Source organism: Macrotis lagotis, chromosome X (genome assembly GCF_037893015.1).
Source record: "Macrotis lagotis isolate mMagLag1 chromosome X, bilby.v1.9.chrom.fasta, whole genome shotgun sequence".
In the NCBI taxonomy this organism is placed as follows: Eukaryota; Metazoa; Chordata; class Mammalia; order Peramelemorphia; family Peramelidae; genus Macrotis; species Macrotis lagotis.
In genome coordinates this window covers 52,037,877-52,062,911 of record NC_133666.1, presented here as the reverse complement: position 1 = coordinate 52,062,911, position 25,035 = coordinate 52,037,877, and the positions used below count along the sequence as shown (strand labels likewise).

Sequence of the window (25,035 nt, the reverse complement as noted above, 5' to 3'; positions counted from 1 at the left end):
TTGCCTTGCAAAAAAAAACTAAAAAAAAGAGGGAATGGCTATGCCCTCATTAAGGGTCTTCAAGCAAAAAGTTTGCTTTAACCTAGGTGGCCTCAGGTTCCCACCAATTCTGAAATTCTGTGACTACAAATCAAGAAAACCTTGCCAACTGATTCACTGGAAAAGACCTAACTACTACGTGAAAGTTGCAAACCATATTTAATTACACACAAGAATAAGCACAATATCACCAATGGTTTAACTGCTGGTTTAAAAAAAATGGTTAAACTCCTGCAGAAAAAAAACAATTCCCCAAAATACTCTATTCTCAAACTGAGATGTTCATTTGTTTGAACATCCTTCCCATTCTCAACTCAGATTGATATATAGTTTTTCTTAAGGTTGTATTAGAAAATCATTTTGGACACGAGCTTTCAGTTTGACTTACACAATGCTCCAGTCCTACTAATAAATATCTTGCAAACCTCTGTGAAACCATCTGCCCCACTATGACTCTATGGTCATCAAAGGGCAGAGATCTAGGATTCCTTTGGTCTCTTGATGCACTATCTTCATCAACTGGACAGAAGGGTTACAGGTGAGTCTCATGCATTGAAAAATGGACCACCAGCATTGGATTGGCAGCTTGTTTTTCAAGTTTCTTGGCCAGGATAGGATGGCAGTAGCTGAATTAAAGGCTACATGGTGAAATACAGTCAAACTCCATTAATTGTGAGGAACTAGGAGGAAGGTGAAACTGGATTAGTGTCAAGTTTGAGTTATGGATTTATTTTTCATTAAAAATTTTTCATAAAAATTTTTCATTTAATTATTATATTCACCCTTCCTAAAAACAGGCTGTACACCCAAAATGAGATCATGAGCTCTCTTTGAAAGAAAAAAAGAAAAAAGATCATAATCATGTTTTATACAAGATAGATCTGGGGATGGGGGTGAGGAGGGAAAGAGAGCTTATATGTAAACAAATGTGGTATATACATATTGGGCTCCATAAGGATACCCATTATGTTCAGAGACCAAAAGAGAATTCCCCAGCAGAGGATCCTGACACTCTGTACAGATTCCCTGGAATTCCTCCTGGAGTATACTGACAGTTCCCAACTAGAGACCAGGAAGACCCATCCTTCTGTGGAGTTATCTGTCGAGTATTGGATTTTCAGCTTTGCCAGGAAAGCCCAACCTCCCCACACCCTTTCCTCCCAAATACCTCCTCCTACCCAGTTTACTGCCACCTATAATTCTCCACTGAGAGGGTCATCAGGTTATGAGGCAGAAATATCCCACTGATGAAGAAAAGGAAATGGAGATAGCCAAGTCAGTGGTTTTGACTGTCAATTTCTCTGAAGACCAAGACTATGGCTCTTCTGGGTAAGATGGGTTAGTATGTTCACTTTGCTACTGAGAACAAGTGCACATGACTAAGGAAGAAAATGATGACATTCAAACTATCCATACAGATATGTACCCCAAAGACACACAATAATAACCTTGACTCTGGTTGCTGTTAGTCCAGTTGCATGATTTTATCACTGTGGTCACCTCTGGTGTGAAGCTCCCATCCCAGATGGGATAGCTGCTCAGAGCTTCAGATAATAGGGAACATATGCCAAAGTCAGACCTCGAACCCAGTTCCTGCTGACTCTGGGATATCCTCCAATGCCATGCTTCCTTTCTCACCATGCCTTATAACATCATTAACCATGGGTTCCATGACACTGTTGAGATAAAGCTGTGAGTCTACACCTGAACCTTCCAATGAAAGAGCCCTTTGGGTGGCCCACAGTTCAAATCAAACAAAGACTGCTTTCAGAGGTGAGAAGAGAGAAAGCTCTCCCTCAGAGCTTAATTCTAGAAACCATTTCTTTAGAAAATGAATGGAATGTTTGGACCCATTTTTCTCCATCAGCCTGTCTGTACATGGGTTTTGCCAAATTCCTCAAATGCATTAATCCTGATCTCCTTCTTAAGGTATACAACCGAGGAGAAGTCATGTGGTATAATGGTGAGGGGGCCAATTCTGGAGGCAGGCTAACCTAGGTTAGATATCTGCCTCTGACAAAGATCAGTAGTGTGGCCCTGGTCAAGTCATCTTACATTCTCAGTGTCCCAGGATTGCAAGTTGTGTGCCACTGGAGGGAGTTGCCACTTATTAGTTCCCTGTCCTAATGAAATCACAGGTCTGGATCAAAAATATGTTTGAAAATATGAACATTTGGTTTGAAATTAGATTGGTAATGAGAGCCCAGCACATTTAACGAACTCAAAATATCATCTCCAAGTAAGTAAACTATCTCTACTGACACTTAACCTGCCATAATTTATTGTTAAGTCACCAGGCCCCTAAACTATTCAAAATAGAGAACTTATCTAACATGTAGGCAAATACCCTGTTTTACAGAAGGGAAAACCGAGACTCATAAAATACAAGTGACTTGGCCAAAATCACATGCTAGAAGAAGAAGCAAGTCTACAAGTTCAGGACATCATTGGGCCTTTCTTTCCTTTTCAGACCTAACCTGATCCTCCCAATGATAGTGTTTTCCAGAAGGCATTTTGTCAATACCCAAAAGTTTCAGTCATTGCCAGGTGCTAAAAATACAAATGAAAATGAAAAGTGTAAGAGCCATCTTATAGCATTTTTGTGTCAATTTCCTGGGACCCAATTCTTTCTTGGACCATTAGAGAAAAGCAATTCCTGATAGCTTTTGATAAGACCCATTTGATTGCTGCTTACCATCTCAGTGTCCAGAGTTGCATTTTGAGATGTATGCTCTGCACAGGCCTCTGTTGCTAGCAGCCAGTACTCAGTTCCAAAGGCAATTAAAAACAGAAGAATGCCAATTACACCAACAATTCCCGCAACCAGGGCACCGATTCCAGTTTTCATGTTCGGACGAGTGGCTTTGCTGCTCCCTATGCCCTACAAGAGAAGCTTTGGAGTGATCAGCTGTCAGGGACTGCCCAGTACTAAGATCCAGGGAGGAGGAGCCCTATTTTAAGACTCAGATGAATATCATTTTAGGATTGGTCCAAGTTTTGGAGTACTCCAAGAGGAGGGCTATTAAAAGAAGATGACCTGGTTCAGCCAAGTCATTGAAGTATTAGCCAAAAGGTTCCACAAGTGCGGCCCAAATAATTCAAAGGGGGGAAAGGCATATTAATTTCTCAAATGAAGACTGCTTCTTATACTCCTTTGTAATCCCAGCGCATATAATTCCCCCTTCCTGGCCTCTATACTCCACTCCTTTGCACAAATGCTTTGATGGCATAGCCTAAGTGTCTCTCCTAAATAAGAATGATCTTCCCTGCTTCCCCCAACTGTTAATGCTTTCTCAGCCTCCTGAGATGATTTTTTCCTGCCTCACATACATTATAGTGGAGGGTTACAGGAATTCCTGGTCACAGGAATCCAGCCATCTCCCTCAATAGAATGTAATCCCACTGAAGGCAAAGACTACTTGGATTTTGCTCTGTATCCTTAGTGTAGAGAATACTACCTCATACTATGTTCAAAACATGCCTGTTGAATTGAATTAGGTTAAATGAAGAAGACTAGATAAATAAGGGCTTATAACTTCTTTTATTCTATAAAGGAAATAAGTGGTTTCCTGGAAGATTGCCAATGACCATGACTATCTATATGTAAACTTGAATGAGGGGCACTCTATGACATGATATTTTCAGCTCTGGAGCAATTGCATCTAGTTCAATAGTAAGCAATTAATTTATTTTATTTTTCTCCCAGTTATATGCAAAAACAAATTTCAACAGTCACTTCCAAAACCTTGAGTTCCAAATTTTCTCCCTTCCTCCCACTCCAACTCTACCTCATTGAGAAAGCAAATTATTTGATGTAAGCTAAAAATGTATAATCATGAAAAACATTACCACAGTAGTCATACTGTAAAAGTAAACATAACCTCCCCCCCAAAAAAAGAGAAACCTCACCAAAGTGAAAAAAGAAAATAAAAGGTATACTTCAATTTGTATTCAGACACTATGAGCTCTGTCTTTGGGATGGATAGTATTCTCTATCATAAGTCCTTCAGAATGCTCTTGGGTCACAGCATTACTGAGAAAAGGTAGGTCATTCACAGATGATCATCCTGCAATATTGCTGTTACTTTGTATAAGGAACATTTTCCCTTACATGTGTTCGTGTAAGTTTTTTACTGAGAGCATCCTGTTCATCATTTCCCATAAAAGAACAGCATTTCATCTCAATCTCATTCCATAATTTGTTCAGTCATTACCCAACCAAAAGGCATCCCCTCAATCCCCAGTTCCTCACCACCAGAAAAAAGCTACTATAAATATCCCTACACAAATAGGTTCTTTTCTTCCCATATTTCATCTCTTCTGGAATATACCCCTAGCAGTAGCACTGCAAGACTAAAGGTAGGCATGGTTTTATAGTCCTTTGGGCATAATTCCAAATTGCTCTACAGAATTGCTGAATCATTTCACAACTCCTCCAACAATGCATCAATGTCTCAATTACCCTACATCCTTTCTAACATTTGTCATTTACTCCTTCTGCCCTATTAGTTACTTCAAAAGGTATAAGGTAGTACCTCAGAATTATTCCAACCCACATTTCTCCTATCAATAGTGAGTTAGGACATTTTAAAAATGATTTAAATAGAGCAATTAATTTTTTTGCTAAATTGTTATTCTTATGATTATAATAATCATGTTACCAAGTGAAAAGAGGCATTAACCAGAAATGCCTTCACTAAACATATAGACCTACTAGAGAGACTGGAAGTTTTCTCTTCTCTTTGCAAAGTATTCAGAGTTTAGCAATAATAAAACTTTTTTTAAAAAATCAATAAGCTTTCTTTCCTGTATTAATCCAGCATAGGAACTGAGCTATGTTGAGATGTATGGGAAGGCTAAAAAACCCAGACAAATTCAAATTCAAATCTGAGGGATTCAAAAGAAGGAAGCATGCTAGGAGTAAGATGGAAGGACCATCAGATAGTGGGAAAGTACTGATCAGTTGGAAGAGATAGTCAGAACCAGGAGAGATTCCCTTGAATAATGATATAGCAATGGCAGGATGATGGGAATTGGCTCAGCTTTCCTGTAAAGAAATTTGAAATTATGCTTCCAAAGTCACCATGCAATACCTCTACTAAGTCTATATTCCAAAAAGATCAAAGGAAAAGCAAGAGCCCACACATACAAAAATACCTATGGCAGCTCTTTTCTGTAGTGGCAAAGAATTGAAAATTAAGGGAATTACTATCCACTGGGGAAGAGTTGAACAAATTCTCATATACAATATAATGAAATACCATTGTGCCATAAGAAATGAAGAAAGGGACTATTTCAGAGAAAACTTTGAAAGATTTATGAACTAATGCAGAGTGAAGTGAGCAGAACCAGGAAAATAAGTTATACAATATACAAAACATAATTTATACAACAGGACTAAAATGAAGATGTTTGAAAGACTTAAAAACTCTAAGTCAACAAGAATTTATTACCTAGAGGATCTGAGTTCAAATTTGACCTCAGACACTTAATAATTGCCTAGCTTTGTGACAATGGGCAAGTCATTTAACCCCATTGCCTTAAATAAATAAAAATGCTTTAAAAAAATTACAACCTACCTACTAGGCTATCCTAAACTATACTGCTATCCTAAATCCTAGGAAAACCAAGAAAGGGAAAAGGGAGTTCCTGGCCCCAAAGTGTTTGTGGTCTAATTAGGGAGATAGGGACCATGTAGAGACAAGCTATATATAGGATATATTGAAGATCACCAACAGAAAGAAGGAACTAGCATGAAGGAGAATCAGTTTAAGCATCTTGTAGAAGATGGGCTTTAAGTTGGGGCTAAAAGGAAAGCAAGGAAATCAAAAGGTAGAGATGAAGAAGGAGAGAATTGTAGTTATGGAAAAGAGCCAATGAATTAAATATTCATAATCAGGAGATAGTATCTAGTAGAAACAGTAGGGAGGCTAATATAACTGGAATGAAGTATGCCTGAAGATGAGTAAGATAATAACCATGTCTTGCTCTCCAGGACCTTATGTTCCTTTGGCAGGATATGCTACCTTCATGCAAGTTAGAGAAGTGGAGAATAGGGATGGAAGAGGGTTGAATTTGTCTAATAGTCTTGGCTCCATTGTTTACTGTTTAAATTTGGATAGGTTGTTTTCTGAGCCTCCAAATTAGAAGGTTAGAGTAGATGATTTCTCAGGTTCCTTCCAGATAAAACTACACTGTTCTGTAGTTGCCTCATGCATTTGTGAATTTGGGGGCCATGGGAATAAAAATGAACATTACCCATTCCCAGAGAGATGTGGGCCAGTTGAGTGTTTGCCCTATTTACTTTTATTGTGGAAGATCACATATATTCATGAACTTCATTAAAATGAAATATTTTACAGGGAAACCTATAGCATATTTGCTGCTCAGGATGCTAGGCATTTCACTTAGGATTCTCTTAGATAAAAGAGAGCTTAGTTAGAAAGTCTTGAATGCCAAAGAGAGGGGTTTGTATATGATCCTGGACATGATAGGCAACCACTGGCCTTTGGGGGAATAGAGAGATGAAAGGGTTAGTTCTGCCCTGTAGGAACATCCTTTGTCAGTTGAATGGAGGATGAACTAGAGTGGGATGAAAAGAGTCAAGAGAGACTAACACAATGTATTGATGAGGAACATTACCCAAGACTGGGTGGAATGAGACAAACATTTTTGGAAAGTGGAATTTGTTTTCCTTGACTAAGCATTTTGTTGTAAAGATGTTTATCTTTTGTTTCCCAGAGGGGTGAGAATGGGAAAGAGAACAAAATAGTTTGTTAATTGGGAAAAATTAATTACATAAAAAAAGAAAGCAGCACAGAAAATAGGGGATCATCAAGATATAAGAAAGAGCAAGAATAAGAGAAAGGAAAATCCTGGAAGAATTCATTAGAAAAGCAGGGTTAAAAGAATCAAATGAAGAAGCAACAAGTAGTTACTGAGCACCAGCTAAAAGGTCCGCTTTGAAGTAGTGGGGGGAGAGAATTGACCCTGAAGCCAGGAAAAGCTTAGTTCAAGTGCCACTTAGGACACAAACTGTCTGTGTGGATCTGGCCAAGCCACTTAACCCAACAACAATCTAGGCCAGTAGTACTTTAAAAGTGAAGCTGAGAAACCCAAATGGAAACTCCCTTCCAGGAGCTTTGGGAGGTCCAACTATTTCTAGAATTATACTAAGACATTTTAATTTCTAATACGGTAAATAATATAGATGTTATCCACATTAACAAAAGCTCTTGGGGTAGGGTGGTCCTCATTCATTTTTAAGAGTGTAAAAGGATCCTGAGACCAAAAAGTTTGAGAACCACTGTTCTAGACAATTCTCTAAGACAAGGCTTTCTGACCTTACTTTTAAAAGTTACTATTGAAACAATAGACAATATTTTGATTTCCCATTTTAGTGAGAGCTCTGTGGTAGTTCGGCTTTGTTTACTAAAGCATTTAGTCAACCCACAGGCAGCCACATAAAATTGCCCTATGGGCAGCATTTTGGACAGCCCTGCTCTAAGACATATGCAATAGTTGCAGAAAGGGCAGCAGTCCCATTGATAGAGAGGGCTGTTCTACCCAACAGTTACCTTTACTGAAGAAATAAAAAATCAGGCCCTATCCCAGGGAAAAGGCCAGGGAAGAAGGGAAGGGGTGGGGTAGTGAGGGTAGGGGAACACAGGAAGTCAGAACTATGAGTCATAATCCTTGGTTTGGTTTCACAGACCTTACAGTATACTAAGAAAAACAAAACCTACTCATAAAACTGAGGGGAAAAAACAAACCACCTATGAGCAAGGGTTGAATTGCATGCTAAGGAAAGACACTTCTGGGTTGAAGTTGCAGATGAGGTTTGTGAAAGAAGTTCCTTTACTTATTGTTTTAATATGCATTTGTTGAATAGCTATCCCTTGGTCATTAGGAACACAGAGATGTTTCAGAACCCAGACAGAGGAGAGTGACCAGGATGGGGACTACTGACCATGCCATAGGAGGATTGTTTAAAGCAATCAGGGATGTTTAGCCTGGTGAAGAGAAAACTTAGGGGCCATATGGAAGATGTCGAAGATGTCCCCTGTACCTAAAAGGCTTTGGTACAAAACAGAGATTAGCCTTGTTCTCCTTGGTTCCTAAAGACAGAACCAGGAAAGTGGTTGGATCCTGAAACAAAAAAAAAAAATCCATTGAGGCTTGATGTCAGGCAAAACCTCCTAAGCCTTAGAACAATCTCAGAGGAGAGGTAGTAAGTTGCCTGGGAAGGAAAACTCCCCCAGTGGGCAGCAGAAGGAAAGGGTTGGATGGCTGTTGAAGAGGCTGTGGGGGTCCAGCTGCATTACAATTCTAGATGGATGATCTGATATTCTTCTAAATTTGAGAAACTGTGATTTCTTATAACCCTGATATAAGGTGATACAAATGACATGTGGAACTTTAGTGGACCCGACTAAGTACAGATTAGGCAGATCTTGATGGCCTGGGCAACAGAGAAGGGGTCAATGGAAAGAGAGGGTATTCCTCCCCAGTCAGCTGCCTTTGAGAGATTTTTTTCCCAACTGTCCCACCTGCTCATATCATCGAAGGAATTCTCCCCTCCCAGAAGCCTGAGAGTCAGCTGTGAAAGCTACATTAAAAAGGAGACATGGCCACAGATCTCCATGGTTTGGCAGAGTTTCCCCACCAGGGTGTGACCAAGAGTCCCAGGGAGGAGAGGGAATAGGTTTTCTGTTCCTCATCTAAAGATTCATCCAGGTCAGAGAGGAGACTCCACTGGACACCGACTTCTTTGAGATTGGAGCCTCCACAGCAGAGGCTTCCCAATTACCTGAGACCTCACCAGGCTAGAGATTTTGCTGCTCTTGGTCCCAATGCCTTGACTTTGCCACACAAAGGTACATCTATCTATCAATGTGACAAAAAGGTCTTGCCTTGGATGGCTTGTGTTACCAACTGAGTGTGCTAATCAGTCTTTATAAAAAGAAGTTGCATCAGTGACAAAGAACTGGTGACTAAAATAAGATTGTGAGGATTGAGTAGCTGGCAGCCTGTGGAGAATTAACCAGTCAGATCTGATTTCACTATACTTTTAAAGGCCAAGGCCAATTTCACTGATAAAGTTTGATGGTGACAGCTGAGGTCTCAAATCCTCAATATTTAACAAAAGCCTCAACTTAAAGCCTTTTATGAAATGATCAGACACTGACGTAGAGAGTAGCAAGAGGAATCGTTTTCTCTTATATGGTTTAGTGTAAAGAACCCTGGATTTGGACCATAACGATCTGGGTTCAAATCCGGATTCTAATACCTCTCCATGCCTCACTTTCCTTCTTCATAAAATGAACAAGTGGAGATACCACTTGCCCTAAACCTATGATCATACAAAAGATAATTAGTTAACCACTGATTGTGGTGTGGATATATGCCAAAAGGCCACTTTGAACATAATTGTAATTTATCTGCCAACACCAGTTGCACATGTTGAAAAAGTAAACTATTTCTCCCAAAAAGGTGACAAGATCCTTCAAACTAAGTCACCATATACCTCGATACTCAGTTATTTCAATTTGCTATAGGTATTACCCCAAAATGAAAGAAGCCACATGATTAGGCCACTTTTTAAAGAAGAATTGGAAGGTCTTGGACATGGAGATCATTGACCTATATCAAAAACTGAAATTTCCACTATCGTAACAGATAGGAAACAACTAGTTATTGATGGGATGTTCAGTATCCATCGGTTGCCTTTCTATAGACAGTCCAACTATCTATTAATTAAAGCAAAAGTAAACAACACCAGATTAGAAGAAATGGTAAAGATGAAAGGACACAATGGAGAATTATGTTAACTTTAAACCAAATGATCTAAACTCTAAAAAAAGGAAATGGATGAAAGTCAAGACACTAACTGACTTCTTAGAGAAACTGAAATGATGTCCAGGTGACTACAATGAAGTAGCCAAAGGAACCCAGAAACCATCTTAACTAGTAAAGGCCTGATCTTGCCAAGAGGCAACCTGAGGTCACTCACTAAGAGTTCCCTCTTCTCCTCTCCTCTTCTCACATCACTCAGATCTCTTCCACATTTACTTTATTTCACATGAAGAGGTAGCCCTTCTCTTTAACAAAGAGAACCACTCTACAAGAACTTTCATTTCCATTATATTTTGCCTTCCCTAGCAGATTGCCTCTATCAACCCCACTCCCTAACTAATCTTCAATTTCTCCCTATCAACTTGATGCTTCCCTGTTGCCTATAAACAGTCACATTAAAAACTCCCACATTCTTAAACCCCCCACTTGAACATCTATTCCTGCTAGATATCATCCTATACTTCTTCCTTTTATGGTTAAAATCCTTGATAAAACCATCTACAATCAGAGCACCTTCTCACTCTAATCAATCTCTGCGGTATGGCTTCTGACCCCGTTATTCAAAATGTTACCAATGATCTCTTAACTGACAAATCTAGTTGACTTTTCTCAATCCTCATCCTTCTAAACAGAGATTACTGCAACCTGACACTGTCAATCATTCTCTACTCTTGGTTTTTTTGAGGGTGATCTCTCCTGGTTCTTCTCCTACCTGTCTCCTACCTATCTGACTACTCTTTCTCAGTCTCCTTTGCTATATCTTCATTCAAATCATTATGAATAACTACAGGAACCCCTGAATCTTTGTCTTGAGCCCTTTTCTCTTCTATCTCTATACTATCACATTTGATGATCTCATCAGTTTCCATGGATTCAGTTATCGTCTCTAGGCATATGATTCTCAGATCTATTTATTCAGCCCTAACCTTTCTTCTAACTTCTAATCTCCCATCTGCAAATGTCTATTAAACGTCTTGAACCAAATGTTCTATAGGTATCTTAAACTCAATATGTCCAAAGTGCAATCCATTCTCTTTCCCCAAAGCCCTCCTCTATCCCTAAATTCCCAATTGCTGTCACTCAGGCTCACAAGTGAGGAATCATTCTCAATTTCTCATGCTCACCCCTTCCCCCATGTTAAATCATTTGCCTAATCCAGTCAATTTTACCTTTATAATATCTTTCATATATACCCTTCTTTTCTCTGGCAACAGCTCTCATCACCTCATGCCTGGACTATTTTAATAGCTCACTTTTTTATATCCTTGCCTCATATCTCTCCCCATTCCAGTTCATCCTCAAATCAATTATTAAAGTGATTTGCCTAGAATGTAAATCTGACCATGTCATCCCATCCCTACTCATTGTACTCTAATGGTTCCCTATTACTTCCAAAATAAAATATAAATTGTTAGATTTTAAAGCTCTAATAAAACTGACCCTTTCCCATTTTCTGGTCTTATATCTTACTCCCCAGATACCATGTATTCTTCAAAACAGTGACACTGGCCATCTTGCCATTCTTCTCACAACACACTCCATCTCTCAACTGTGACTTTTCATTGACTGTTTGCCAGACCTGGAATGCTCTCCCCCCTCATATCTGCCTAACTTTCCTGGTTTATGGCTTACTTCAAGTCTCAACTAAAATGCCACCTTCTAACCCAGAGAATGTTAAATAATTTAGTTCAGAAATTCCTAAGCTTTGTTATGTTACCACCCCCTTTGGCATTTTAATGAAGCCAAGAATCCTTTCAGTCAGGATCATATATTTAATTGCACAAAATAAAACATAAAAGGAGTGCAAAGGAAACCAATTATCTTGAAATACAGTTTTGTAAATATATCAACCCTTGTCTAAGAACATCTACTCTAGATGAAGTCCTCCAATGAACTGAGCAAGCCATTTATGGAAGATTTATGGGAGAAGATGGCCAAGAATTACACAAGCTAAGAAGACATGGCCAGAATGTCATTTGGCTTGATAGAGGGAATCTTTATTTTGATGAGTTTGAAGATCGATCAAAGTAGTAAATTATGACAATGGCCATTTATTTGAGTTTTAATAATCTATTTTGGACTCTGTTCTTGACAAGGAATCACATATTAACTTTACATAATAGAGTCATTAAGTACCAATCATCCTAGATGTCATCCTCAGCTTCTCAATTTCTCTCATCTCACATTTGAAATTATTTAGCAAATCCAATCAATCCTACCTTTATAACATCTCTTATATGTACCCCTTTTCTAAGAACAGTTCATGTTCATTTCATTGAACATTTCATGTTCATTTCATTGAACATTTCATGGGACATTTCATAATTTTGGAAGCCCTAGCCTTACAATGCTAAGAAAAAAGAAGTGAAAGGAGTCTTAGTCAGTTTTATAGATGACAAAACTGAAGCTCAGAAAAAATCAAGGATGTATAAAGTGCCAAATCTGGAAGGGCCTTTAGAAGCCAAATAGATCAAGACCCTCTTTTAATAATGACTGTGACAGAGAAAGTGACTTTCCGGAGGCCATACAAATAATAGAGAGCAGAGTCAAGGCCTGAACCCAGGTTGTCTGAGAGATTACTAAAAGAATTGGAAAGAGGCTTTGATATATAGTTTATGCATGGACAGCCACATGCCGGACAGCTGTCCTCTTCTATGGTAGCCATAAGCAAAAGCTTCATCTGCAAAAGAAAAAGCTTCTTTGGAGCAACAGCAAAGCCATGAACACTCTTTGGATAAATGAAACATCTCACTTCTTTCAAATTGCTCTCTTTGCTCCTGAGATCATAAACTTTGAGTTGAAAGAGATCTTAAAATCATCTAGTCTGATTCCCCTCATTTTATAGAGGTGGAAATCAAGATCCAGCTAAGTGACTAGCTCAAGGGCATTTAGGTAATACATGGCAGAAATGGGATCTGAACCCAGATCCTCTGGCTCTAAACCTAGCACTCTTTCTACTCTTTTTTTCTGGGTTGATTCTATTCCCTAAAAGAGTTTCTTTGGAAACTATGTGAACATTGTTATGAAACAGTATTTTCTCTTTCAAAGTTGAAAGCACTTTCTATCCATTTTCTCACTTATCTTCAGAAGCACCCTCCTAAACTGAGGCTCAGTGAAATGAGCAGAATCCAGAGAACATTGTACCCTTCAATAGCAACATTGTGTGATGATCAACTATTTTGGAATTAGCTCTTTTCAGCAATACAATGATCAAAGACAATTCCAAAAGACAGCATGGAAAATGCCATCTACATCCTGAGAAAGAACTATGAAATCTGAATGCAAATCAAAGTTTACTATTTTCACCTTTTTAAATTTGAGTCTTGCTTCTTCCTTCTTCTTATTTTCTTCTTTTTATTCTGATTCTTCTTTGACAGGTGACTAATGTGGAAATATGTCTAACACAATTGTACATGGATAACCCATATCAGATTACCTGCTGTCCAGGGCCGGGGGGGGGGGGGAAGGGTGGGACAGAGAAAACTTTATAAAATGAATGCTTAAAATTATCTTTACATATAATTGGAAAAATAAATAATAAAAGGGGAAAAGTACCAGTGATAAAGGGTTATGCAGCTGCCTCAAAGGAAGTCAGGGAAGTGCCTGGAGCTCTTTTTTGGTCTTGAAATTGCCCCATGCAGCAGTGAATGTCTACACCCTACCCAACCAAGTGCCTCTAGAGAGAAGGGAGCTCCTTCCTCTCAACATTTGTCTGTTCCTCCCCAGCCCTCACTTCTGTGATATGCAAAGCTCCAAAGTTTGACATCCAGAAGAAATTCACAACCATTAGAGCTGTCAAAAAGTCAAATAATGGGGCAGCTAGGTGGCACAGTGGATAGAGAACCTGCCCTAGAGTCTGGAGTACCTGAGTTTGAATCCAACCTCAGGCACTTGATTACCTGGCTATGTGACCTTGGGCAAGACATTTAACCCCACTGCCTTAAATAAATAATTTTTTTTAAAGATGAATGAGTTGCCCTGGGAGGTGAAGGCTTCCCTCCTCATTTCCTCCCTGGAATCACAAAGCAAGGGGCCTAGATGACCTCTGAGATATCTTCCAACTCTAACATTCTAGGATTCTGGGATTCTCAGGACATGTGTCCTTCTCAGCAATTACATCCACTACTTCCCAGTGCAAGCTTGGGAAAATGAAAGCCATTTACAACCATTTGTATGTAGTTGAGGAACATCCTATTAAACTCTCTAATTTAAGGCATTTAATTTAAATAATAATGTTGTCTTTAATTAAAGGGGAAAAGTTGGCTATGCTCTCTCCATCACGTTCTATATGAATACTGCTTATTTCCTAGGCAGTGATGGGGTAGGCACAGTTCTTTGTATGTGTGCCACAAAGGCTGGCTCTTCTTAAAATCTAGAGAACTCCTGACCTCCTTTCTTAAGTTCTGCAGACAGTAACCTGTTCAGGATGGGGTGAGCTAAGGCATCGCAGGTCCAGCCAGTGGGACCAGATCAATTGCATAGCAGAAATCAACTCTGAGCTTATATTTGGCCAAAAGGAATTGTAGTCACAAGGTCAGACCAAAAATCTCTCTTTCATTATTCTCACATTCTCACCTGCAGCCAGAAAGGAATTTCTTAAAGATCGTTTTAGCTCATTACCCTTGTTTTACAGAAAATGAAACCAAGACTCGAGGGAAATGATCTGCCCAAGGTCACAAAACTAATTATTGGCAGAGTTCAGAATAGGACCTGAATGCCTAATCCTAGACCTGTTCACTCCCCACTGTGCCACACTACCATCTTTTCAATGACCCAAATATCATGGGCAATAACCTAATATATGAATAATCCCCCTAAAAAACAAGCCATTAATGTTAATGGTAATTATCAATACCAAATGAACCACCATCTATCAGGATATCATTTGTCAACAAAAGGCCATAAGGTTAAAAGGTGACATGGAATTGGAAGAGGACAAATATACTGATTTTCAAAAATGAGAAAATATTGAAGTACATAAACTATATGTTGGAGAGCTTTACTTTAATTATTAGCAAAATTCCAGAATATATTGTTTAAGTGATACATCTTGGTTACATTTAACAAGAGAATTAGCAAGACTTCATCAAGAACAAGTAATGCCAGAACAACCTCATTTCCTGTTTTGTTTTATTTTAATGGAGGGGGAACTGGGTAATTAAAATGGGAATGCCATAAATACAGTACACCAGGATTTCAGCAAAACATTCAACTGACTCTGTCATGCTCTCTTTGAGGAAAGGCTAGAGAAATGTGAGCTATAGTAGAGCAAAGTCAGATAAAGTCAAATTAGAACCAATGAGAAGATTCAAAAAGTAGTCATAATAGCCTGATGCAGAACTGAGGAAAGTGTCCAGTGGAATGTTGTGGAGATATGTCCTTGATTCAGCCTTTCTTTGGTGACACAGATGAAGCCAACAGATGGCAAGTTTGTTGAATTTGCAGACGAGACTAAAGTGGAAGGGATAGCTAACAATGTCTGATAGCATTAGGATCTAGTCAATAGTCAATTGATATTTATTAAGTGTCTTCCATGTATCAACACTTATGGGGAGGCAAAAAGAGGCAATAGACAGTTCCTGCCCTCAAAGAGTTCATAGTCTAATAGAGGAGACAACAAGTAAACAAGCTCTATACAGGGAAATCATTAAAAGAGGGAAAGCACTGGATTAATATTTGGGAAAGGTTTCCTGGAGAAGATAGAATTTTAGATGAGATTTAAAGGAAGCTGGAAGCCAGTAGACAGAGATGAGGAAAAACATTTGTGGCTTTCCAGGAAAAGTACAGAGCTGAGAGATGGAGGGTCTTGTGCATGGAACAGCCAAAGTCATTGGATCAAAGAGTATGTGCCTGGGAGTAAAAGAAGAATCCTTTGTCATAAGAAGAATGGAAGGGAAGAAGGTGAATAGGTTATAAAAGGTCAAACAGAGAATTTTTTATTTGATGCTGGAGGTGATAGGGAGCCACTGGATTTTACTGAATGCGGGGGGGAGATGTGATCAGACCTGTACTTTAGGAAAATCATTTTGTCAGCAATAGTCTAGATATGAGGTGATGAGAGACTGTACCAGGATGGTAGCAAATTAAGAGGAAATTAAGAGGAAAAAAGCAGACTTATTTGAGAAATGCTGTAAAAGTAAAATTGAAGACCTTGGCAAAAGATTGGATATGGGGACAGAGAGTGTGAGGAGTCCAGAATGCTCCCTAGGTTGGAAGCCTAGTGCCTGAGAGACTAGAAAGATAGTGTTGCCTTCTACAGTGACAGGGAAGATAAATAGAAAAGGAGACTTTAGAGGAAAAGATAACAAACTCTATTTTGGACATGATGAGAATAAGTTGTCTTCTGGACATCTAGTTCAAGATATCTGAAAGGTAGTAGGAGATGTGATATTAGAGATGAGCAGAAAAATTAAGAGATGAAAACTGGATTTGAGAATCATTGGAATAGAAAAAAAATTAAATCTATGAAAACTGATGAGATCATCAAATGAAGTAGTATAGAGGGAAAAGAGAATAGGACCCAGGACAGGAAATTGAGGGACATCTACTGTTAGAGGGCATGAGCTAGAGAAAGATTCAGCAAAGGAGCCAGAGATTTATCTGAGATGCAATTGGAATTTAGGTCTTCTTGTTAACAAATCCAGCACTCTTTTCTGTGATTCTATGCTATTCTATTCTATTCAACTTCACAAGTACATGAGGGGACCTTCACATGTAAATGGCTAGACAACAGTTCTTGTGGAAAGGATCTGGGAGTTATTTATGGTGGACTGCAAATCCAATATGAATCAAAGGGATAATATGACACCAAAAGAATTATTGTGATCTTTGGTGAAATTAATAGAAATATAGTGTTCATCATGAAGAAGGTGATCATTCTATTGTACTCTTCCTAGAGTACCATATTCTATTCTGGTGACTGCCTTCTAGGAAATTTCATTTCAATCTTATCTAACCTAATAGGTGGTGAGTATGGCTGTCTTCAAGCACTTCAAGTAGATATAGAGATAGAGATGATAGAGACAGAGATAGAGCTAGAGCTAGAGATAGAGATATATGCACATCTATGTATGTGCATGGTTATGTATGCACATATATATTCATACACACACATACACACACACACACACACATATATATATATATATGATTAAACATTTTTCTACTTGACCTACAAAGTCATAACTGAATAAGTTACATTTATTCAGGATATCCACTGAATTTTAATTCAAGATGTGACACAATAGCTCTCCAAACTGGCATGTCAAGTCCTCTATATTCCCCTACTTTACAGTCAAATTTCATGCTACTTTCCTTCATACATTCTCTATTCCCTTCAAACTGGCCTACTAGCTATTCTCCTATTCCATTTCCTGCCTTTGCCCTTTTGCCCAATTGGTCCCTCAAATCTATTCCCTCCCTCATCACCTCCTCCTAGTAGAATCTCTAATTCCCTTTAAATTACATTTCAGATGACACCTCATACACAAAACTTTTCCTGATCTGCCCTGCCTCACCTGCAATCACAATCTTGAAATGATTTGGTAAATACAGTTAATTCTATTATAACTTGACAAATGGATTCCTAAGAATCAGGGAGCTATGAAAAATCATGCAATAAAAACTGAAGGACTTATGGGGAAAATGGGGTTAGGGACATAGCATTCAAAAATCTTCTCAGTGACATAAAAAAGTTATGAACCAATGAAAATGGTAGCACAGTTTAATCCATGATCATTGATTAAGAAACACATAAATACAATAATAAATAGTGGCAGTGACCTCAGGCTACTTCTGTGTCCACACCCTGGCTCCCATGGGGACCAGGCTGGCAAAGTTGAGGGCTATGATGTAAGAGTGTCCACTATGGACAGAAACTTCAAGAATTGCAGCTAGAGTGCAGGGACAGAACAAAGGTATGTATATATGTATATATGTGGAAGGGAGGTAGACTATGTGGGTTCAATCTAATCCTTCTCAACCCACAATTCCTTCTGCACCAGAAAATATAGATTGGATGGATGGATGAACAGACAGACAGATGAACAGACTGAGACAGACAGATAGTAAATAGATACATAGATGATAGATAGATAGATAGATAGATAGATAGATAGATAGATAGATAGATAATTGATCTTGGAAAAGATTTGCTTGTGGAAGTGGTGTGGGAAGGATTGAAGCTTGTGAGTTACTGTCAAGTGGGGTTAATATAGTCTTGCAGGAAAATTATCAATGTGGTAAAGTTACATCATTGGTAGAAGACTGAGGGCATTTGAGGCTTGGTTCAGTTGGATGCTCTTTTCTGCTATTTGTTAATGAAATAGAGCATAAGTAAATGTTAAAGTTGCATGATACTCAAATTGCTCCATCAATTGTGGTGGAACAATTACATTTTAGAAACAAGTTTCACAGCAGAACTGGCCATATTCTGTGTTTTCTTAGCTATGGGCATGGTATGTTTCCACAACAGAATATAAACTCCTCAAGGCCAGGGACTTGCACTCCTGGCTTTGCAGCTTCATACACAACTGTATATGTTATATAATGTAAGCACTTAACAAATGTTTATTAAATTGAACTTAGACCAAAGCTTGGAAATTTCAAAATAAGAAAGAACTTTGCCTCCATTAGAGTTCCCAGTAGAATGAGCCAGTGCGCCATCCCTTCAGCCATTACACAAAGGCCACGTGCTGGAAACTCATCAAAGAGATGCCTGACCTAGATGACCCTCCCAAATACCTTACAAATGAGAAACTCTCCAGAGCCAACCATCAGGGCAAGTTTAACAAGTTGTTCTAACATAAAAATTCTAAGAAAAGCCGAGGGGACCAATGCCAAGGACAATTCAATCTTTACGGCTCTATGAGCAGCCAAGGGTCCCTTTGAGTGTGGTGGGTGCAGGTTGGAATGGATAGTACCCACTTTGTGCTCTCTTCACGTGGGCATAGTAACCATTGAAGGGCCAGGAGGGCAATCAGAATGGTGACTCCTTCAAAGAGTAATAATGTTAATTATTCAACAGTGCAAATAAAACCACAAATAACTACAAAGCAGCTCTCAAATAGGGCCAGGTGCTCTCTCTTCTTCAGCCATTTCAAAGCATCCTCACGGCTGTTCATTTTCTCAGGAACAAATCAATTCTCATCACCTCAGAGATGTAAATTAGGAAATGCCCCTCCTCTCAGCACCCTGGTTTTACAGATGTGAGCTTTTGTTTGCCCAGCAAATGAAACACCTTTTTTTGAATAGCCTTTTGGCAAATGATGGGAACAGCTGAATCTTACCATAAGATCCTTACTTCTCCATGAAGTCCTCCTTAAAAGAGCAATGATAGGGTGCTTTCAAGCTCCTTTGTCAGCTAAGAGCTCATTTGGCTCAGAGTATAGCTAGATTTCATCAGCAGGAGCTCTCTGCTCAGAACCCAACCTGTCCAGGCCAGTTCTCTAGTTTTTCCTTACCACTCACCGCCATAAAAACAAGAAACTATTTCTTGGGCCCAGGTCTCAGTGGGCCAATTCGAGGTAGGGCCACTACCTCAGATAAGGAGATGTCAAAGCATAGTCTCCCAGTGCTGCTGGCCACAGTCTCCCTGAGTCACATGGCCTGCCAGTCCTTCAATGGTAGAAATGAATGAATTTAATTGGACAAGAATGTGCCCTGTCCAAGAAGAGGCATATGGCTGGAAGGCCTCATTAAGACCCAAGCATGTTTCATGTTCATTGTCTCTGAGGCTCATGGCTTCCACAGAGAAGAGACATATCGGCAGATACTGGCAGCTCAGATTTATAAGGGGTTTGTGGTTTATAAGGTGTTTGAAGTTTAGGTACTCAATGATCTAACTGCGGTTGCTTCCTTCCTCCTGTTCAGTCTCCATTTTTTGTGTCGCTAAATGGTTACCTTCACTGGACATCCTTGGAGGGGGGGGGAATGGACAGAGGGGAACCCCTCCTGAGACTTTTCTTTCAGGTCCTGGTTACAGGGAAGAATGATTTCTCACTATTGATGGGGAGAGTAGCTTTCTTTGATCATCCAAGAGCCAATGTGTATATGAATGAATGTATGCATAAATATATATATATATATATATATATCAATTAGGCATTTATATAGTGTTTTACAATTATTATTTCATTGAATCTTCATACCAACACTGAGAGGTAGGTGCTGTTATTATTCCCATTTTACAGATCAGAAAAGAAAGGCAAATAGAGGTCCAGAGACTTCCCCATGGTCATACAGCTAGTGTCTGAGGTCAAATATGAATTTAGGTCTTTCTGATTCCAGTGAAAGCGCTCAAACTATTAATATCACATATTGTGGTGAGGACAACAGTCCTGGATCAAAGAATACCTGGAAGGCAAAAGGGTTAAAAAGACTAGAAAAATGAGAAGGAGTCAGATTACAAATGGTTTAAATAGTCAAACGGTAGATATTATTTGATCCTGGATGTTTACCAAAGATAAGAATATATGATGTCCAATCAAAACAGTTCCAATCTAACCTTTTTTTGCAAGGCAATGGGATTAAGTAGCTTGCCCAAGGCCACACAGCTGAGTAATTATTAAGCATCTGAGGCTGAATTTGAACTCAGGTTCTCCTGACTCCAGAGCTGGTGCTCTATCCACTGTACCACCTAGCCACCCCCAATCTAACCTTTTTAAACAAGCTCTTGACACCAAAACAAGAGAAATGGGTTAGGAAACTGTGCCACTTAGTTGCCTCTGACAAAATGATGATGTCTGAGAAACCTAGGTTCCAGTCTAATTCCGACAAGCTGCTAACCTGACCTACCTCACATGTTGTGGTGAGAATCAAATGAAATAAAGTAGAATACTCTTTAAATAGGAGCTATTATTATTATAACATGACTGGAATATTCAAGAAATATTCATTTCTCATTAATGGCCTAATTATAAATTATAAATCTCACTGAAATTCATTAATAGTACAATCAACTTGTTGCCTCTCTTCTTCCAGACAATAATGAATGAAGGTCTCTAGGACTTCTTCCAAGACTCAAAATATGGAAGGGCTAAACCAATCCTCACAGCAATGTCTACACTCAGTCCTCTGACTCCGTGAGCTTGGCTGAGTCCACCCGATTGACTAGAAATGAAACCAGTACACAATTTCACACCATTAATGATGGGCAACAGACCAGACTAAATGCCCTTGCTGCTAATTTAAGCCATTCTACCATCAAATTGTTTCATTATGAGAAGCAAAACTTGGATGCCAGTTTGTCTCTTCCCAGAAAAACTTGAGTCCAAGTGGTCTCTCTAAACAGACACCAGACACTCCATGGCTATACATCATCAAGATGAATCTGGAAAATGTTATTAGTGAAAAGACCCAAATGCATTTGAAATGCCTTCTGGTCTGGGCTGTCCAGCCATGGTTTTCACTGCAAACCTTAGGATAGGGAAAGGGTGTTAGAAAGTAACAGGGTTGCCAAATGAGGAAGGATGACCTCACCTTACCATTGGTGCATTCACTCATCATCAAAGCTGTTTTCATGTTTCTCCCACAAGTCTGACATCTTTCCTTCATCCCACTGGGAGAGCAGCTCAGATGTTCCTCTCACCCATTCCACCACTCCAGATTTGAGGTCTGTCAAGAAAGGAAGGTGAAAGTACTTCATGTTTTCCCCCAATGGTCCTTCTATCTGCTATCTCATTTTCATTGAGCAGCCTAGGTGCTGGTAGTCCCCTAATATTAAAAAGCCCAGTGAACAACTTTAATAATAATAATAATAATAATAATAATGGCTAATATTGCTATAATACCTACTATGTGCCAGAGACTGTGCATTTTACAAATATCTCATTTGATCCTAATAATCCTGGGAGTTGGGTGCTATTATTATCTTCATTTACAGAACCATTTTACAGATTTACGGGATGGCATAGATAAGAATAGCTCAGGATGAGGTATGGATAGGCAATGATCCATACTGGTAGAAGAGTACGTACATCAAAGAAACCATAAAAACCTCAAAGCATCTAAGAATCTAGCAAGCCAATGCTACTTCCTATTCCCAATGGACTATCACTCTACCTTTTTTTTCCAAGTCTTATGATTTTTGTTGAATTTTCTTTATTTTTCTCTAGTAGTAACTCAACAGGCTTTTTAAAAAAATTTTAATTTATTTGAGGCAATAAAGTTAAGCGACTTGCCCAAGGTCACACAGCTAGATAATTATTAAGTGTCTGAGGCCGGATTTAAATACGGACACATACAATGCTTTGAGCACTGTGCTAAGCACTGAAGATACAAAGAAAGGCAAAAAATAGTCCCTGCTCTCAAGAAGCTCTCAGTCTAATGGGAGAGAAAACAGACAGCTATGTATAAACAAGATATATAAAGGAGAAATTGGGGGGATGGTCTCAGAGGGAAGACACAAAACTTAGAGGACCAGGAAAGACTTCTTGCAAAAGGTGGGGTTTTAGCTGAATCTTGAAGAAAACCAGGGAGACCATGAACAGAGATGAGGAAGGAGATGGTTCCAGGCATGAGGGGCCACCAGGGGAAATGCCCTGAATTCATAGTTGGAAATGTCATGATCAAGGAATAACCAAAAGGTCAACAGCCCTGGATTGAAGAATACCTGGAAGGCAGGAGGGTTAAAAAGACTAGAAACATGAAGAGTCAAGTTACAAACAGTTTAAAAAGTCAAACAGTGGATATTATTTGATCCTGGATGTTTACCAAAATGGGAATTATATGTGTAGTTAGACCACTGACCTGTGAGAGTCAGAGCAAAATCAAAACCAAGTTAGAAGAAAGATGAGAATATATAATGTCCAATTAAAACAGTTCCAATCTGACCTTTTTAAACAAGCTTTTGACACCAACATAAGAGAAGTGGATTAGGAAACATAGCAACACAGACTATCATTTTCCATAAAGGTCTAGCTAATGAGGTCAAAGGAGCCTAGAAACCACTGAAGGCAGCAAACAGCTGATCTTTGCCAAACAGAAAAAGATGATAGCTGTGGGCAATATCAGTTTAGTCCATTGGCTCATTTGCAAAAACTTACAAAATTATTGAAATGGTGAAGGGGGAAAACAAGCCTGCAGAATGCTTGGTCCAAGACTCAATTAAATCAGATGGTTCTAAAGTATTTGATAATAAAAGTGGAAGCACAAAAAACATGAAAAATGGAAAAGATATGTCAATATTTTGATAATAAACCCTTTGCTCCTTCAATGACAGAGAAGTTACTACATTTGGATTTCAATATTGTCCTCATTGTGCTCATAGAGGAAGTGGGAATGAAAAAAAAACCAAAAAGACAGCTGGACCAAAGTAAAAATAACCAAAGGATGTTGCTAGAAGGGATGCATTTTGAAGGGCACTGGTCAATCAATCATGAAAATATATGAAAGAGGGAATGATATCAAACGATTGAAAAACATCATTACTACTTTTTTAATAAAAGCAATTCAAAATAGCAAACAGTGAAGCAGTCAAAATGAGAGTTTAGTTTAGTGGGTCACTAAAGGGAAAAGTAATTAAAGTGATTAAAGAGTTTTCAGAAATGCTTCATAGACTTAGGGGAGGGAGGTGACAGCACAAAGTCTGACCCAAAAAATAATCTTCCAAACCCAAAGAAAAAGTATATAAGCTGGCTGACAAGGTTCAGGCTCTTCTTGCAGCATCCCTGGGGGGGACATCCTCAGGTAAGGTAGTTCACATGCCATGCCTACACATACTATGTCTACATGTTCAATGATTATATATACCATGCCTAGACATACCATGCCTACATGTACAATGTCTGATGGAAAACATCGACAGTGGCTCATTCTAGCAGCTTTTTCTAATCAAGTAATGGAACTGCTTTCACATGGTTTCTCTCCTTCAAATCTTTGCCCAGCAAAGGCATCATTGATTAAGAAGGTCCAGAATGAATACAGAATCCCCCCTCTTCTCTCCAACCCTTCCCTCTCTGCTGGATGTTTCTGGTAAGTTCCTTTGAAGACTGAGCAGTGTGACTTTAGGAAAGATGGTGTCCCAGGCATCTTAATGAAGAGTGTACTTTGTTTTCTTAAGAATTGTAATTTCTTTTGAAAGATAAATAACAGCTTCTTGAGAAAGAGATTTCTCCCACTTTGTGGGAGCAGACTTTTTTTCTTTGTGAAAGTAAATTCCATTTTCTTGTTCAAGATATGATCAATATGGTCCAAGTTACATTGGGTTTTCAATGAGTTGGGGTTTTTTTTATTTTTTCAAGGTAATGGGGTTAAATGATTTGCCTAAGATCACTCAGCTAGGTAACTATTAAGTGTCTGAGGTCAAAATTGAACTCAGGTCCTCCTGATTCCAGGGCCAGTGCTCTATCTACTGTGCCACCTAGCTACCCCCATAGGATTTTTTAATGTCCTAGCCAATGCTTAAACTAGGGAAAACACACTTTTTAAAAAAAATCCCTGGGGGCAGCTAGGTGGTGCAGGGGGGGCGGCTAGGTGGTGCAGTGGACAGAGCACCGGCCCTGGAGTCAGGAGTACCTGGGTTCAAATCTGGTCTGAGACACTTAACAATTACCCAGCTGTGTGGCCTTGGGCAAGCCACTTAATCCCATTGCCTTGCAAAAAAAGAAAACCTAAAAAAAATCCCCTTCCATTGCCTTGCTCTGGTTTCAACTCATTTTCTTTTTTTCTTTTTCTTTTTTTTTTTTAGTTTTTGCAAGGAAGTGGGGTTAAGTGACTTGGCCAAAGTCACACAGCTAGGTAATTATTATGTCTTTGAGACCAGATTTGAACTTAGGTCTTCTTGACTCCAGGGTCAGTGCTCTATCCACTGCACCACATAGCTGCCCCGCAAATCATTTTCGCAGACAGGTAGAGGACTGGTTTCAGTTTCACATATTCAACTCTTCCATAATTTTCTAATTCCTGCTTCTTTTCATCTACTCATTCTTAGAGCACCTGCCATTCCAACTTCAGCAATTTTCCCCATGGCCTTTTTATTCTTAATCTTCAATGAGCTCTGTACAACCATTTTCTACCACTGTAACAAGAGAGGAAGGAGGGAAAGGAGGAGAAGATAGAGAGAAAGAGAAAACGAGAGAGACAGACAGAGAGAGAGAGACAGAGAGAGAGAGAGAGTCTTTCAAAGCAATCTCTCTGAACTTT

General features: G+C 39.0%; 1 protein-coding gene across 13 annotated transcripts in view; it reads right to left on the bottom strand.

Moving 5' to 3' along the window:
- LOC141500161 (transmembrane protein 182-like) overlaps window positions 1–24,973 on the bottom strand; it is a 266,580-nt gene extending 241,607 nt beyond the window's left edge. For 9 of the 13 annotated variants that reach the window (XR_012471854.1, XR_012471856.1, XR_012471857.1 and 6 more), the window contains exons 1-2: window positions 21,373–24,973; window positions 2,735–2,920 (exon numbers count right to left, since the gene is read on the bottom strand). Coding sequence is in view for 8 of the 13 variants with exons in the window: in XM_074203123.1 (XP_074059224.1) it covers window positions 2,735–2,920; window positions 21,373–21,447 (261 nt within the window). In the remaining 5 variants the exon portion in view is untranslated. Of the gene's footprint in view, window positions 1–2,734; window positions 2,933–21,372 lie in introns of all 13 variants that reach the window. The other 4 variants (XM_074203120.1, XM_074203121.1, XM_074203119.1 and 1 more) reach the window with 4 other exon arrangements.
- Between the last annotated feature and the right edge of the window lie 62 nt (window positions 24,974–25,035).